An 18,258-nucleotide genomic window follows, 5' to 3' on the forward strand; every position below is an offset into this window, starting at 1 on the left:
GCTGTCAGTGACCACCCTCCCCTCTAATATCACTTTTTTTATTTTTAACCTCTTCCTTCCTTTTTATTTTTTCCGTCCTCTTCAACAAATAACTTTTTAGCTGTTGACATGGCCACTTAATTTAGTTTTAGATGATATTTAATTTACCATATAACCTTCCCCCAATGGATCTAACTCTATCTTGAGGATCGGTACATTAACGACAAATATTGACTGCGTAAAGGGTTTTGTTTGTGTTGTTTGCTTTTTTTTTTTGTTTTTTTTTTATGTTTTGTTGCATTTAAAAGTTAAGCTACGCGGGAGCTTGTTTTTCTGGGTCGAAATGCATTTGTTTTTATTGGTACCATTTTACAACTTTTTGAGCTTTCTATTCCAAAAAACACAATTCTAGAATGAAAAATATATATATATATATATATATAATATATATATATATATATATAATCTCTCTATCTATATCTATATATAATATTTCTCTCTAGATAGATCTCTCTCTCTCTCCCTCTCTTATATTATATATATATATATATATATATATATATATATATATATATATATATATATATATATATCTCGATGACAACGCAATAAATAGTAGTAATACAATACAATGTATTGCTAATCTATGAATTTCCTATGACGCACTGGCTGTAGCAAGACTTTATTAGGGCACAAAGATGTAGAAACAGGGGCCTTCAAAAATGCCCCTGATACTATTACAACAGGATAAAATACCATTTAAGATGCTTTAGGCCACGTCCACACGTTGAGTATTTGATATTTGTAGCCAAAACCAGGAGTGGGACAGTCAGAGGAAAAGTATAGATACACGTCACCACTTCTGTATTTATCACCCACTCCTGGTTTTGGCTACAAATACTGAGGTAAAAAAACTCCCCAAATACTCAATGTGTGCACAGTGCCTAAGGGGTTAAACTGCTTGAACAGAAGGAGCAGCCATGGTCAGTAGCCATGGCGTGTGCTCAGCTCAGCATGTATATGGCTAGGAGTAGTCTGAAGAGGTCGCCGGTTCCCTCGGTTGTTGCGGTCTAGCTCTGGGTCCCCTTCGTAGTTTACACCCCTCTGTACTTTTAGCAGCGGCTGCACCCGGTGTTAGTTTTACCACAGCTTGTCCTAGTCAGTTGAATAGGATTAGGCTGTAATACCAGCCGAGGACAAAGCTGTTCCTGGTACACAATGAGGAGGTGGCTCCTTTAATTTGTGGCCCCATCTATCTAATATTGACGGCCTATCCTAGTGACAGGTCGTCATTTATAACAAGGGCTGCTTCTCACTTGCGAGTTTCTCGCAGTAGAGCAATGCGAGAAAAACTCGCATTGGAATCGGACACATGTTAGTGAATGATTCAGCTCTCATCTGCGATTTTTTTCTCAGTCCAAATCGGACCGAGAAAAAAATCGCAGCATGCTGCTTTTTTGCGAGTTTCTACTGCGAGTTTCTCCAATGCAAGTCTATGGGAGCGTGTAAAAAATCGGATGTCACGGGACGGCATTCACACCATCTTAGTGACATCCGATTTTCTAAATACATTTCTCGCATGTTTCCTAAAACACTGGAAACGAGCGATGTCTCCCAATGTCTGTCAATCACTATTCCCTGTCAGTCGGTCTCTCCCTCTCGGTCTCTATTCTCTCTCTGTCGGTCCGTCACTATCTCTGTCCCTCTCTCACAGTCTGTCGGTCAGTTTCCCCCCTCTCTCATACTCACCGTTCCCCGATCCCCGGCGCTGCACGGCTTTCTCACTGCTCCGGCGGCTTTTACTATTTTGAAAAAGCCGGCCGCTTATTAAACAATCTCGTATTCCCTGCTTTCCCCGCCCACAGGCGCCTATGATTGGTTGCAGTGAGACACGCCCCCACGCTGAGTGACAGGTGTCACACTGCACCCAATCACAGCAGCCGGTGGGCGTGTCTATACTGTGCATTGAAATAAATAAATAATTAAAAAAAATGGCGTGCGGTCCCCCCCAATTTTAATACCAGCCAGATAAAGCCATACGGCTGAAGGCTGGTATTCTCAGGATGGGGAGCTCCACGTTATGGGGAGCCCCCCACCCTAACAATATCAGCCAACAGCCGCCCAGAATTGCCGCATACATTATATGCGACAGTTCTGGGACTGTACCCGGCTCTTCCCGATTTACCCTGGTGCGTTGACAAATCGGGGTAATAAGGAGTTATTGGCAGCCCATAGCTGCCAATAAGTCCTAGATTAATCATGTCAGGCGTCTGAGACACCCTCCATGATTAATCTGTAAATTACAGTAAATAAACACACACACATGAAAAAATCCTTTATTAGAAATAAAAAACACAAACACATTCCCTCATTACCAATTTAATAAGCCCCAAAAAGCCCTCCATATCCGGCGTACTCCATGGACCTCCAGCGTCGCTTCCAGCATGAAGGTGACAGGAGCTGCAGAAGACACCGCCGCTCCGGTCACCTCCAAGCAGCAACTGAGGTGAGTAGCGCGATCAGCTGAGGTGTCACTGAGGTTACCCGCTGTCACTGGATCCAGTGACAGCGGGTAACCTCAGTGACACCTCAGCTGATCGCGCTACTCACCTCAGTTGCTGCTTGGAGGTGACCGGAGCGGCGGTGTCTTCTGCAGCTCCTGTCACCTTTATGCTGGAAGCGACGCTGGAGGTCCATGGAGTACGCCGGATATGGAGGGCTTTTTGGGGCTTATTAAATTGGTAATGAGGGAATGTGTTTGTGTTTTTTATTTCTAATAAAGGATTTTTTCATGTGTGTGTGTTTATTTACTGTAACTTACAGATTAATCATGGAGGGTGTCTCATAGACGCCTGACATGATTAATCTAGGACTTATTGGCAGCTATGGGCTGCCAATAACTCCTTATTACCCCGATTTGCCAACGCACCAGGGTAAATCGGGAAGAGCCGGGTACAGTCCCAGAACTGTCGCATATAATGTATGCGGCAATTCTGGGCGGCTGTTGGCTGATATTGATAGGGTGGGGGGCTCCCCATAACGTGGAGCTCCCCATCCTGAGAATACCAGCCTTCAGCCGTATGGCTTTATCTGGCTGGTATTAAAATTGGGGGGGACCGCACGCCATTTTTTTTAATTTATTTATTTATTTATTTCAATGCACAGTATAGACACGCCCACCGGCTGCTGTGATTGGGTGCAGTGTGACACCTGTCACTCAGCGTGGGGGCGTGTCTCACTGCAACCAATCATAGGCGCCTGTGGGCGGGGAAAGCAGGGAATACGAGATTGTTTAATAAGCGGCCGGCTTTTTCAAAATAGTAAAAGCCGCCGGAACAGTGTGAATGCCGTGCAGTGCCGGGGATCGGTGAGTATGAGAGAGGGCTGCTAACTTCAGTCACTCAGGGGATTAGCGGTCACCGGTGAGTCCTTCACTGGTGACCGCTAATCAGGACGCGGCACAGACAGAGCCGCAGCATGACAATGAAATCGGGTTAAGTTCACCCGAGTTCATTATGACAGTGCGGCTCTGTCTGTGTCTGCTGTCATCTGCCATTCAGCTCTGCTACATGGCTGTCTGTGTCTGCTGTCAGCGGCCATGTAGCAGCGCTGAATGGCAGATGACATAGTAAAAAATACGCATTACACACGCATTACACACGCATTACACACGCTAGTAAAATCTCAGAAATAGCATCGCACTTGCGTTGCACTCGCACCTAACGTGAACTAAAATCAGCTGAGTTTTTTTCAGCCCAGTCGGACCGATTTTACTCGCATAGATGTGTTTCCACCCTTACCCTTTCAAGAGTAGTAATACTATAAAATTGTGATCTGAAATATTAGCCTGATATAAGCTGCCCTATGCACTACAGGTCAGTGATTGTCTGCAGTGGTCATGTGGTCTCACAGTACATTATCTAGTGATACAGTCTGGCTCTTTATGATGATCTGGGTACACATGACACAGCTCATCCAAAAGAGCCAATCTTTTGGATCCTAAATGGGTCCCTATTAAATGTGTGTTTACCCCAGGCGATGACGTTGAGATGACTTTAACGTGGCCAAAAACCCGCCCACCCAAGACCAAAAACCCGCTCACTTGCAACAGGCCAATTAAATTGATAAGTGAGCGGGGGTTTGCTCAGGTGGGCAGGGTTTATACGCCAAACATCAACATTTTACACCCAGTGAGAGCCATTAAGAGAATTTAGTGTGTCTCACTGGGGTCCGGCTCCCATCGTTCAAAGCAGGTAGCCGATGCTTTGTCTTGGATCGGTCACGACCAACCCATCGCTAACATTATCACCCCAAAGAAGTAAACAGACTGGTGGGGACAACTGGGGTGGTGGCATTAGAGCGCAAGAAATCAATATTTAAAGAGGTTGTCCAGTACCATCACTGTTTTATTTTTTTTATTTTTTTTTTTTCTTTTCATAAATCTTGCTATTATGTGCCTCTCAAAACTTCCATGGTCTTATTTTAGCAATTTTACCTTTTATCATGCTCTAGCAGCACATCCTCATTACTAGATTCAACTCTGATGGGGTTCATCGACCCATTCCTCTCTCCTGCGTTCTGTTATTACAAGTTCCATCATGCATTGCAGTGGCCTGTTAGCCAGCAGTTAGCACATCCACTCAATTCCACCCAAACACCTCCTTCCTCTGTCTTCAATATGTTGCATGTTATTGTGACACTGTGCAAGCACCTACTTCTGATGAGGAGTGAGATTACATCAGTGTCTCAGCTCTGCTACATCTGAGCATCACTGCTCTGCTACATATGTCTTTTCTCTCCCACATCTGACCATCTCACTCAGATGAGATAGAGCAGAGGCAAATGTAGCCGAGCAGTGACGGTCAGATGTAACATAGCCGAGACGCTCAGATGTAGCAGTCAGAGGAGAGGGAGTAAGAGAGAGGTCTCCAGAGTTCTTCAGCTCAGGAAGATTGTGGCTGACAGGAGTCTCTGCTCTCCCAGCAGGGAAATACCCTGGTTTAATGCGGCGCCTGGGTAAAAAAATTCAAAGAAACTTCTCTCTGCTGCATCTGAGATTCTCTGCTCTGCTGCATCTGAGTATCTCTGCTCTGCTGCATCTGTGCATCTCTGCTCTGCTGCATCTGTTTCAGCTCTGCTAATGCTGAGCATCTCGTCTCTGCTACATCGGAGCATTTTGTGTCTGCTACATCGGAGCATTTTGTGTCTGCTACATCGGAGCATTTTGTGTCTGCTACATCGGAGCATTTTGTGTCTGCTACATCGGAGCATTTTGTGTCTGCTACATCGGAGCATTTTGTGTCTGCTACATCGGAGCATTTAGTCTCTGCTACATCGGAGCATTTAGTCTCTGCTACATCGGAGCATTTAGTCTCTGCTACATCGGAGCATTTAATCTCTGCGGCATTTCGTCTCTGCTACATCGCGGCATTTCGTCTCTGCTACATCAGAGTGAGATGGCCAGATGTAGCAGAGCTGCGACTCTTGTCGCAGATGTAGCAAAGCTGTAACGCTTGGTTGTAGCACAGCTGAGTCAGATGAGCTCCTCTGAATCTTCTTACCCATGCACTGCACTGAAGCCGGGTATTCCTCTGCTGGGAGCACAGGGACTCCGTTGTCAGCCGGACTCTTTCTAAAAGTCTGTTCAGTGCACGCTCCGTACTACGCTGTGCCGTGGTGTGGTGATACACAGCCCAGTGCATCAGGGTGAGTGGCCACATAAGGTGGTGATGGAATGTCAACTTCCAGAGCCCGAAAGTTGACGTCACATCACCAGATACCAGCGGCAGCTGGGGGCTCACGTGGTCAGTTCTGGCCGAGCAGAGATAGCGGTGATCCGTGCCAAAATTCAAAAACTAAGGTATTTGAAAAGACTTTTGATTTATTGATCTAAATTGTTGTGAAAAAGCAGTGGACAACCTCTTTTTAAGGAATGTTTTCTCTTTTTTAGCACATATGTCGTTACAATAAACGTTTTTTTTTTTTTGTTTTTTTTTTATTTGTGTTTAGGAATAAGCTGTGAATTTGACCACAATGTATCGTTCTCTGTTATCAGCCAATTCAGGCTGGGAGATGATGAGTCTAGTGCTCTTCAATAGGCATAGTTACAGGAACTTCTGAAAAATTCCCGCCCCCGGAATACTGATTAAAGTGAATCTGTCTGCAGGCTTTTGCTATTTAATCAGAGAGCAGCATAATATAGGAGCACAAAGCCTGATTTGAGCAATGTCACTTACTTATAAGCTTACCATAATTTCAGTACAATGTTTTATCAGCAGGAGATTATCACTAAGGGACTAGGGGAAGTTAGTCTAGCTGATCTGTGTAACCGCGCCCCATCACTGATTGGCAGCTTACTGACAATGCACAGTGTATACAGGAAGCTGCTAATCAGGGGTTATGCAGGGCTCAGCAACATGACCACAGCTACATCTAAAGGAGGGAAAACAGGGTTTTTATTAAAGCTACACTAAGAAGTCCAATGAGTGACACATCGCTGGAATCAGGCTCTTTGCCCCTACATCATACTCCTCTTAGATTCCTTAGCAAAACAAACCTGCTGACAGATTCCCTTTAAACTCTTGTGTCTCTAGTTCACATTGATATTAGCTGTGTTTTATATAAGATGCATTTCCATAGGTGGCAGCTTTAGGTTTAACGCTCTGGATAGGGGGAGACTTTTGTGCTTAGATCCTAGGACCGGGTCCTCCAGTGTGACGGATGCCTCTGTGGCACAGGGAGGCAAAGTGATCACATATTAGCCCAGAGCACATCTGTTCCCGATGAGTGTTGATATCTCTGTATATTTTCTCAGTAAAGTGGATTGTCAGCGATTCTGTAAGAATAATATATTACGATAGCGCTGTGTATTAATATTAATATAAACATGCCCCTGAGTGCTCTCCTCCTGATCCCGGGGAAGTGGGCCGGATGGAGAGTTTAGGGCAGGCGGTTTTGCTTGGCATTGAGCCAGGCCTGAGTATACGAGGGGCCTGTCCTTATCAGAGAGGTTGCAGCATTGTGGGAGTGAGATCAGCCTTACTTCCCTCGCTCTGCTCTTCCTCTTCTTAAAGAAAGCTGTGGTTTCTGAGGTGAAAACCTCTATGGTGTATTAACATTAAAGTGTGTTATTTCATTGTTTCACTATGAGAACAAAGCGCAGAACACTTCTTCTATGCTAATGATATAGAGTTCTAAAAAGGTTTTTGCTCCCTCATTTGAGAGGAGCAGCATGATGTAGGGGCAGAGACCCTAAAGCTGGGTTCACACATAGCGACAGCGACAATGACGTCGCTGTTACGTCACCATTTTCTGTGACGTAGCAGCGACCTTGTAAGTCGCTGTTATGATCGCTGCTTAGCTGTCAAACACAGCGACGCAGCAGCGATCATAACGTCGCTACATTAGCAGAGAGCAGGGAGCCGCGCACACTGCTTAGCGCTGGCTCCCTGCTCTCCTAGCTACAGTACACATCGGGTTAATTACCCGATGTGTACTGCAGCTACATGTGCACAGAGCAGGAGCCGGCACTGGCAGCGAGAGCGGCGGAGGCTGGTAACAAAGGTAAATATCGGGGAACCAGGGAAAGGTCTTCCCTTGGTTACCCGATGTTTACGCTGGTTACAGCTTACCGCAGCTGCCAGACGCCGGCTCCTGCTCCCTGCTCGCTTCATTTCGTCGCTCTCTCACTGTCGCACACAGCGATGTGCGCTTCACAGCGGGAGAGCGACGACCAAAAAATGAAGCAGGACATTCAGCAACGAGCAACGACCTCACAGCAGGGTCCAGCTCGTTGCTGGATGTCACACACAGCGACAGCGACGGGGCGTCGCTGCAACGTCACAGAAAATGGTGACGTAGCAGCGACGTCGTTGTCGTCGTCGCTGTGTGTGACACCACCTTAATTCCAGCGATGTGTCACTTACTGAGCTGTTTGCTGTCATTTTGATAAGATCAATGTTTTCTCTGCTGCAGATCTAGCAGTTATACAGAGCTCATGAATATGCTGGACTACCTGCAGCACGCCAAGTAGTCCTCTAATGATAATCTACTGCTGATTAACAGTGATTTTATCCAAACTACACTAAGCAGCCCAGTAAGTGGCACATCGTTGGATTCTGGATCTCTCTTTATGCTGCTCAGATTAAGTGGCAAAAACCTGGTGACAGATTTCCTTGAAGAGGCATCCCCCTGGATAATCGGGTAGATTTACCATGCTCGAATCCTAGGTAAGCTGGGTAGCAAGCTGCAATGGTGGCCATTGGTTGTCACCCACAATGCCAGGTAGAAGTAAGGCTATTCTCAACTTCATCTGACTCATTTCTTTGAGGTGTTCAGAAACAATGAGCTTTTGAAGTCTATACGCTCCTTTTTAAGGGAGGATCCCGCCTGAAAGAGCACTGCAAAAGAGGAAAATAATGCACAGCAATGTAAACATTACAAAAGAGGAAAATGCACAGCAATGTAAGCACGACATTGCTGTGCTCGTGTTCAGTCTTTTTGTTATTTCTTATAATCGCTTCAGGGCTATGAAAGTGTGAATCTGTTGAAAGAAGTAACGTTCATTCTTCAGGCGGCTTCATCTGGAACTGCCCGCTCTTAAGAGTTTAAACCAGCGGCTCCTGGCCTCACTACAATCACAGCCTCCTTTTATTTTGTAGCTGCGATGCATCGTTTTCCAACAGAGTGACACAAGCTCTGACATTCCCATTGATTTATTTTTGCAAAATATTACATTTATTTTTTAATTGAGGGAAAAAAAATGCATTTAATGATTCTGAAGACTGAAAATGCACATTATTCTGCATGCAACCCATAATGTTTATGTTCTGCTTGTGTCTGCACAGACCTCCAGCCTGTCACATATTGTGAGCCTGCCTTCTGGTGCTCCATCTCCTACTACGAACTCAACCAGCGAGTGGGGGAGACTTTTCATGCGTCCCAACCCTCCATGACAGTAGATGGATTTACAGACCCCTCGAACTCTGAGCGTTTCTGCCTGGGCCTGCTCTCAAACGTTAATCGCAATGCTGCTGTGGAGCTGACCCGGAGACACATCGGTAATTATAATGTCTCCTACGATGGAGAATAGGAATTAGTATTTATAGCAAAGCCTGTTGTCAGTTTTACTATATTGATGGAAAGTGTGTGTGTGTATGTGTGTGCGTGTATGTATGTGTATTGTATGTGTGTGTGTGTATGTATTGTATGTTTGTGTGTGTGTAGTATGTGTGTGTGTGTGTGTGTGTGTGTGTATTGTACTCAAATGACACATCTGAGATCTGAATGAATGAAATATTCTCATTGAATACTTTGTTCTGTACAAAATTGAATGTGCGGACAACAAAATCACACAAATCATCAATGGAAATCAAATGTTTTAACCAATGGAGGCCTGGATTTGAAGACACACACAAAATGAAAGTGGAAAAAAGTCAAAATGAAAAATAAAACAAAATTAAAATGGAAACAAGTCAAAATCAAGCTCAGTATTGTGTGTGGCCTCCATGTGCCTATATGACCTCTCTACAACGCCTGGGCATGCTCCTGATGAGGTTGCGGATGGTCTCCTAAGGGATTTCCTCCCAGACCTGGACTAAAGCATCCGCCAACTCCTGGACAGTCTGTAGTGCAACGTGACGTTGGTGGATGGAGCGAGACATGATGTCCCAGATGTGCTCAATCGGATTCAGGTCTGGGGAACCGGTGGGGCAGTCCATAGCTTCAATGCCTTCATCTTGCAGGAACTGCTGACACACTACAGCCACACGAGGTCTGGCATTGTCCTGCATTAGGAGGAACCCAGGGTGAACTGCACCAGCATATGGTCTCACAAAGGGGTCTGTGGATTTCATCCCAGTACCTAATGGCAATCAGGCTACCTCTGGCGAGCACATAAAGGGCTGTGCGGCCCTCCAAAGAAATGCCACCCCACACCATTACTGACCCACTGCCAAACCGGTCATGCTGAAGGATGCTGTAAGCAGCAGATCGCTCTCCACGGCGTCTCCAGACTCTGTCACAGCTGTCACATGTGCTCAGTGGGAACCTGCTTTCATCTGTGAAGAGCACAGGGCACCAGTGGCGAATTTGCCAATCCTGGTGCTCTGTGGCAAATGCCAAGCATCCTGCACGGTGTTGGGCAGTAAGCACAACCCCCCCCATCTGTGGATGTCGGGCCCTCATGCCACCCTCATGGAGTCAGTTTCTAATCATTTGTGCAGACACATGCACATTTGTGCCCTGTCGGAGGTCATTTTGCAGGGCTCTGGCAGTGCTCCTCCAGTTCCTCCTTGCCCAAAGGCGGAGGAAGCGGTCCTGCTGCGGGGTTGTTGCCCTCCTACGGCCCCCTCCATGTCTCCTGGTGTACTGGTCTGTCTCCTGGTAGCGCCTCCATCCTCTGGACACTACGCTGACAGACACCGCAAATCTTCTTGCCACAGCTCGCATTGATGTGCCCTCCTGGATGAGCTGCACTACCTGTGCCACTTGTCTGGGTTGTAGAGTCCGTCTCATGCTACCACGAGTGTGAGCGCACAACCAACATTCACAAGTGACCAAATATCAGCCAGAAAGCATTGTACTGAGATGTGGTCCCCACCTGCAGAAACACTGCTTTATTGGGTGGGTTAGATAATTGCCAATAATTTCCATCTGATGTCTATTCCATTTACACAACAGCATGTGACATTGATCGTCAATCAGTGTGGCTTCCTAAGTGCACAGTGTGATTTCACAGAAGTCTGATTAACTTGGAGTGATATTCGGTTGGTTAAGTGCTCCTTTTATTTTTGGCAGTGTTACATACTGTATATACAGTGTGTATATGTGCGTGTGTGTATATATGTATGTATGTGTGTGTGTGTATATATATATATATATATATATATATATATATATATATATATATAATATAGTGTATGAGAAAAATCAACTGACTGAATTGTACAAAAAAAACAACTCACAATTGAAGCAGCAACTTCATATGGTAAGAGCTAAAAGTGCTGTTTTACGGTTACATAAAAAATATATGGGTTGGATAAGCATGTGACACATTCACTTCTAAGTTGCATTGTGCTTCAGAGCTGCATTCACAATTCTGGTGCTTGTGTTTTGAAGCTGTCAAACTTATCTGAGCTCCCGTAGTGCTGAGACTTCTTTTTCCCTAATATACAGTGCCTGATGTACAGACAAGATTAATGGAGCTTATATTATCAGAGACAGCTTTCTACACATCAGAAATGCTTTGGGATTACAGCTCTGAAGCCTACACAATTGTGAATGTAGCTTTAGGCCCTGTGCGCACTAGAAAAAGGAATTTCTGAAGAAATTTCTTTAGAGTCTGAAAGATTAGCGCACTTTCAGTCAAACACATGAATAACGCACCGAAAACGGTGGTTTTTACCGCGTTTTTGTGCATTTTGATGTGGTTTTAGTGCGGTTTTTCCGCAGGTTGTTCCCTGCGTTCTTTTACCTTTTATCTATGGTAAAAAACGCAGGTACCTGCAGAAAAGAAGTGACATGCACATTCTTTTTCTCAATAAATTCTGCAGAAAGAATTTTCTTGAGAAAAAAACGCAGTGTGCACACAGCTATTTTTTTTTCCATAGGTTTTGCTGGGGAATGTCTGCAGAAAGGTTACAACCATTTTCTCAAGAAATTTCTGCAGCATAAACGCAAAAAAAGCGGGTAAAAATGCAGTGTGTGAACAAGGCCTTAGAGTATAGTATATGCTGTAATGTAAAGACCCTGATACAGTGTACAGTGTTAGACCGTGTAGGGTCACACCCTGTTGTCATGAAAAAGTAACACCCAGTTGACTAATCATTCTCATAGTTCCAAAAGGAATAATAGGAGTGACAGTAAAAAAATATGCTGCATAATTAAATTTGTATGAGGAAAACAAGTATTTATTGAAACCGACATGTCAAGAGGGCATCTCTTTTAGAGTGAGGCAGTCTGTTTGGACCTGTCATGTGTGGTTCGTGCAGCAGAAAGAATGCTTCAGGAAGGGGTTAATCATCTTGGATGGATGATCATCTTTCTCTACTTCTCACATCTTCAGTCCATGTTACTTTTACCCTCCTACATTGCTCTGTACAGTGATCACGATTCTGCATTAAGCCATGAAGTAGAAGCGTTGGGTTGTAGTGGCCCTCACCGTCCAGCGTACCGGCCTTTGTCTGCTCCGCTGTGACTACTGCCCCAAAATCCTTTCCAGAAAGTGAACATTTGTGCCCGAGACAAAGCAACTGGAACAATTCAGTCTTCTCGTTAATTCGGTGGTTACAAAAAAATGTTCCATTCTGGACCTTTGAGTGTTAGAGTGGAGGACCTCCCATAATCTGACGGAGCGCGGCAGGAACCCTGTGTGTAACCTCAGCACACAACAGTTCCCCTATTCCCCACACAAGGCAGACCCACGTTACATTACTCTGCGGTGCACCGAGAAGCAGCTGCTCACGTGTTACTTGTACTTCTAGGTGGTTGGGTTTTTTTCTATTTATAATTCTACATTTCTGATATGGAGATGTTTTTGCATTGGTTGCACTCATTTAAAGGGACAGCAACACAAAAAAATCATGAAAGAAATATCAATGTTTTGCAGGAAAAACAATCTGTTGATGCAAAGCTTCTGTGCGGAGTGAAGAATGGATGTCTACGAGTACATTTGTATACCTTTTTTTTAATAAATCCTTTATTGTACACTCTGTGTATAATATCTCTATGAATGGTTAGCATGAGATGCATTACTAGCAGCATCATTATGTGTGCTGATTACTTGGATTGTTCCCTTTCGCAGGATGGAGTGATTTAGAGCATTAATTTTATAGCGCACAATTTATGGCAGCCTGTATTCTGTGAATGGAATGATTATTCAGGCTGCCACACTCTCCGCTTATATTTTTTAGAATACCGGTTGCCATAAACTGTCTGCATTGTTGAGGGAGCTTGTAGGGCGATGGTCGGCTTCCAATATTTTTCCAGACATTGTCTTTTTTTATTACATGGAGAGACTTCTGTTTGGATAGTTATCATATATTAGACAATGCAGGCCTCTACATTATTAAAGGGGATCTGTCAGCAGGTATTTGCTATGTGTGAGGTAGCGACCACCAATGTGTTAATGGTCGCTATATGTCGCAGTGGAGAAGGTCGCTGCGATATTAAACTGAAGAGGTTGTTATGGGACTTGTAGTTCCCCAAAGGCTTGTTTCTGCATATAAGGGTCAGGTTCCCTTTAATAATAATGTCAGTGTGCTGTGCAGGTCTGGAGAATCACAGACCTCCACCTGTGGGTGTGTCCAGTCTGAGTTGAGACTGAAGTGAGTGCAGCCAGGCGAGGGCTGTGGCTACTGGGCCGAACCTCTCCTGGAGGAGAGACAGACAGAAGTCTGAGAGTGTACTGCACATGGCGGATGTGTGCTGGAGGTCGCAGTCTGTGTGAAGACTGGAGAGAGACTTCTGGCAATCAGTCCAGGTGAGGTCTGGGGAAGAGACTGCAGCCTGGCTGGAGAGGGCTGGAGGCTGCAGGAAGCACCCACAGTGAGTGGTGTTGCCTGACAGGAGCCAGAGTGTGGAGACTCCACTATGGACATTTAATGGACTGGAAGCCCATGGTACGTGGATGTTATATTTTCCTTTTGTTACATTTTGTTTAGCAGTTTATGTTGAGTCTAATAAATAAACTGCTGTGTTTTATAAGAGACGGTGATACCTGTGTGGTCTAAGCTACCTAGCACCGCTGCAAGCGAGTGAAACCCCCAGGTTGCGGGGTGCAACCTCACATATGTAATCTGAGAGCAGAATCTTGTGGGGTCTGAGACACGGATTACAGCGCTGTGTCACTTGCTAAGTTGTGTGTTGCTGTTTAAAAAAAAATCAGTGTAATTACTGGACTAAATTTGTCATGCCTTCTAGTCAGCTATTCTTTGTAGCCACTCCCCAGCTCGGATTCACAGCTATCTGTGCACAGTATGCATTAGTAGAAAGCTGCTAATCTGTGGTGTGGGTGGGGTATACAGAGCTCAGCAATTAGAGAACTATTAGATCTGCAGTAGAGTAAAATGTGATAGCATGTAGACCAGCAAGTGACACATGAGCTTTCTGTCCCTACATCATTCTGCTCTTAGATTACATACAACCTACAAGAAATGGCAGCTAACCTGAAGACCAGAGAAATAACGGTAGTCACAAAATATTGATCATAACCAGCACATAATGCAAAACCTGTGCCGAAGTATAAATCAGTTTCTATTGCCTTACTCATGTAGTGTTACATTCATATATAGTTCCTTACTTCCATTACTACTTCCCATTTTATTGTGTGCGTGTGTGCGTGTATATATATATTTTTTATTATTATTTATTATAGCGCCATCTATTCAATGGCGCTTTACATGTGAAAGGGGCATACATAATAGGGACAAGTACAATAATCATAAACAATACAAGACACAGACAGGTACAGAAGGAGAGAGGCCCCTGCCCGCGAGGGCTCACAGTCTACAATATGTATACGTGTATGTATGTGTTCAGAGAAGAAAAGTATCCAGCATCCAGTTCCGGTTGATATTAAAAAATATATCTTTATTCAAAAATCATTTAAAATTCCATTGTTCCTTATTTATAAAAAACGCATCATAGCAGTGTCTTACTGCTATGATGTGTTTTTTTTATTAAAAAGGAACAATGGAATTTTAAATGATTTTTGAATAAAGATATATTTTTTTAACATGAACTGTAACTAATTATGTACAATTTTTTTAATTATATAAAAATGAAGATTGTTTCATCTTACATGTGGTCATGTGTAGGTTTCTCAGATTGCATAGCAAAAGCTTTCTGGCAGATCCCTGTAATACTGATCTATTGACGATGTGTCAGTTGTGACCTTTGTTTTGGTTTTTGTTTTTTTATTTCTCTTTCAGGTAGAGGAGTACGTCTCTACTACATCGGAGGTGAAGTATTTGCTGAGTGCCTAAGTGACAGTGCAATATTTGTACAATCTCCAAATTGTAATCAGCGCTATGGCTGGCACCCCGCTACTGTATGCAAGATACCACCAGGTAATATGGCTATTACGTCTTACATGAAAATCCTTTCCAGCCCAGCAACTAGTGTAAGGCTGTGTGCGCACGTTGCGTAATTGCATACATTTAGGCTGCGTATTGCACTGCAGCGTAAATGCATGCGTCCTGCATCATCTATGTAGATTGTGCATGATACGTGCACACGATGCTTTTATGAACGCAGCAATTTGGGTGCTAAAATTTTGACCCATATCCGTGCGTTCATAAAAGCTTGCTGTCAATTAATTTGTGCGTTCTGGATGCAGCTTCCACTCTATGGTGGAGGCAGCAGCCAGAGCGCATGAAATCGACTTTTTTCTACAAAAATGCTGCATTCATTACGCAGTGTTTCTGCAGTGATTTGAAGCGCACATGTGCTGTCAAATTGCTGCAGATTATTCAGCAGTTATGTGCGCATGAGCCCTTATGCAAATTCATTAGAATTTTGCCTATTTTTACATCCGATGCACAGATTCATGGAGTTTTCCATCATTTTTGTATTGAGGATCTGTCCTTAGGCACAACACCAGGTGCCCCCACCATCAGCTGTAATCAGCTCCACCAGCAACTGGGTGTATACAGTGTATGGAGCGAGAACACTGTTTAGTGGCCACTCAGGGGATTACATCTCTGCTCCTATTCACTTCAATTAGAGCAGATCTGCAGTATCAAAGAGTGGCCACTATACAATGTATGGCGCTGTTCCATGCGGTTTACACCCGGCTACTGATGGATGGTGGTGCTGGTTGCTGACTGATATTGATGACCTAGCCTACAGATGAATCATATATGGCAAAGTAGTGGAAAAGCCCTTTAACTTTTATCTGTGGACTAAAAATATCTTTCTCCGTTACATGAAATCTAATGTTATTGCTATCAATACATTTAATTAAATTAAAATCAAAGTATTTCATAGGTTTCCTTAATGTTGGTATTATTTGGTCTTCACACTCATACTTTATTATGGGATTACTTTTAGTGGCACTGGTGGGCTCTAACCACTGGACACCCCCAGTTTGTACAATTGTATCTTTATATAGTTACATATGTCTGTCATTGACTTCTCTTTTTAGTTCAGTTGAGGCGAAGATTTACCAGCCAAAAAGATTGTCAAAGGGATATTATATTGTCATATGTCTGGATAAAGAACGTTTTTGGGCACATTAGATGTTGTTAGGATTTCTTGTTGTATAGGATCCAACATTCCTAGTAATGGCATCCTAGTAAGAGCCATGGCTGCATTTAGAATATGACATTCGCAGAAGTAAAAATAACAGAAATCTGTTCTTCTTTGTCCCAGGGTGCAATCTGAAGATTTTTAATAACCAGGAGTTTGCTGCTTTACTAGCCCAGTCGGTGAACCAAGGCTTTGAAGCGGTGTATCAGCTGACCCGGATGTGTACTATACGAATGAGCTTCGTCAAAGGCTGGGGAGCCGAGTACAGGTTGGTGAAAGAGACTAGCGGTGGTTCTTTCTGTGCCGATCTATACACGCTGTACATATACGGTATCACAAAAATGAGTACACCCCTCACATTTTATTCTATCTTTTCATGGGACAGGTCTCCAGATCTAAACCCTATGGAGCATCCGTTGGGGCATCCTCAAACAAAAGGTGGAGGAGCGTAATGTCTCTAACATCCACCAGCTCCATGATGATGTCATGGAGGACGGAAGAGGATCCAGCTCTAGTGAGCTCCATATGAAAATAATGGAGGCCACACAAAATATTGGCACTTTGGGCACAATTTGGCTATTTTCACTTAGGGGTGTGCTCACTTTTGTGTTATACTGTATATAGTAATCAGGGTTTCTGTGACTGATTAGAGGGGACTGCATTCTATTTCTGGGATCTCCGAAATGGATTTAGTTGTGGCTGTGCAGCGTTCAGCCTCCATGTCCGGGGAGGTGACACCAGTGTGACAAATGTCATTATACGGAGGGTGTAACGCACACTGACTGCCAGAGTGTAACATTCTGCTATTGTGGGAGCAGCAGACAGTAAGAGCAGATCCTAGCGATGCCTGCTGGGTTCCAGATGTTCAGTGACCATTTATGTACTTAACTCTTTACTGCCAGGATGGCTTGTGATCTGATGTGGCAAAACCAGCCGAGTGATTTCACAGTGCCTGGTGAGGAGTGGGTTAAGTCTCATCTTCCACACTTGACAGCCAGTTTCAGTCCTGGCCCCGAGCCAGAGGAACTAATGGAACCCAGATGTGCCTCTGTTTGGCAGCCTCATTACAGATCCTGAGGTTTCTTGCTCACATTTCACTTAAGTTCTTCCTTTATTAACCTCTTCATTACCATGCCTCCAGACCTCTGTGCAGATGACTTGTCTAATTTCAGAACTAGCCGCTGAATGCAAAGTTGATGTAATTAGCAAGTAACAAACGCCATGATTTTTTATTTTTTATTTTAAGAATTTTTAAAAGGGGGTCTCTTTTTGATGACATTGGTTTGGTTGTGTATAAGATGTTATTGAAGTTCTGTAGAGAAGCATAAGGGGAAAACCACCAGGAAAAAAAAAAAACCTCCATAACTAAAGCATTCAGATTTTTGTTTAAAAAAAAAATAGGAAAAACCACAGATGCTAAAAAAGGCTGCAAAAAAGCAAAGCAACAACCAAAACACAGCGTATATAGCCAGTCTCCTATTACAGACAATATAAAAGCCGCTGCTAAATATAATGCCACGAAAACGTGTCAATCACTGCATGCATAGAAATTCAGATGCTTTGTGAATTAGGATCGTTTCACACTTGCGTTGAACGGTATACGTTGCATTGTCTTGTGTGACTGATGCAACGGATGCGTTGCATATAATGGCACAACGGATGCAACGGATCGTACAAAACAACGGAAAGCTTTTTTATTTTTCTACTTTACAGTTTTACTGCCAGCAGCCGGGCTCAGCTGAGCACTCTCACATGCCGGCGGCCGGGCGCTCAGCTGAGCGCTCTCACATGCCAACAGCCGGGCGCTCAGCTGAGAGCTCTCACATGCCGGCGGCCGGGCGCTCACCTGAACGTTCGGCCACCGAGAGACAAATTAAAGTTTGTGATTTAAAAAAAAAAAAAAAAGGCATGCGCAGTGAAATCTTACGGATTGCTCTGCTCAAAAAAAAAACGTTACATGCTGCGTTCCTTCCGCCCGACGCAGCGTCAATATAACGACGCTGCGTCGTCCAGCGGATCCAACGCTGACAC

At 44.1% G+C, this 18,258-nt stretch overlaps 1 protein-coding gene across 1 annotated transcript in view; it reads left to right on the forward strand.

The window, feature by feature from the left end:
- SMAD3 (SMAD family member 3) overlaps window positions 1-18,258 on the forward strand; it is a 124,477-nt gene that overhangs the window by 102,781 nt on the left and 3,438 nt on the right. The window contains exons 6-8 of the mRNA XM_075346062.1: window positions 8,826-9,038; window positions 14,910-15,047; window positions 16,351-16,495. Of these exons, the coding sequence (XP_075202177.1) occupies window positions 8,826-9,038; window positions 14,910-15,047; window positions 16,351-16,495 (496 nt within the window). The remainder of the gene's footprint in view (window positions 1-8,825; window positions 9,039-14,909; window positions 15,048-16,350; window positions 16,496-18,258) is intronic.

The sequence above is a fragment of the Anomaloglossus baeobatrachus genome, chromosome 4 (genome assembly GCF_048569485.1).
Source record: "Anomaloglossus baeobatrachus isolate aAnoBae1 chromosome 4, aAnoBae1.hap1, whole genome shotgun sequence".
NCBI classification, from domain to species: Eukaryota; Metazoa; Chordata; class Amphibia; order Anura; family Aromobatidae; genus Anomaloglossus; species Anomaloglossus baeobatrachus.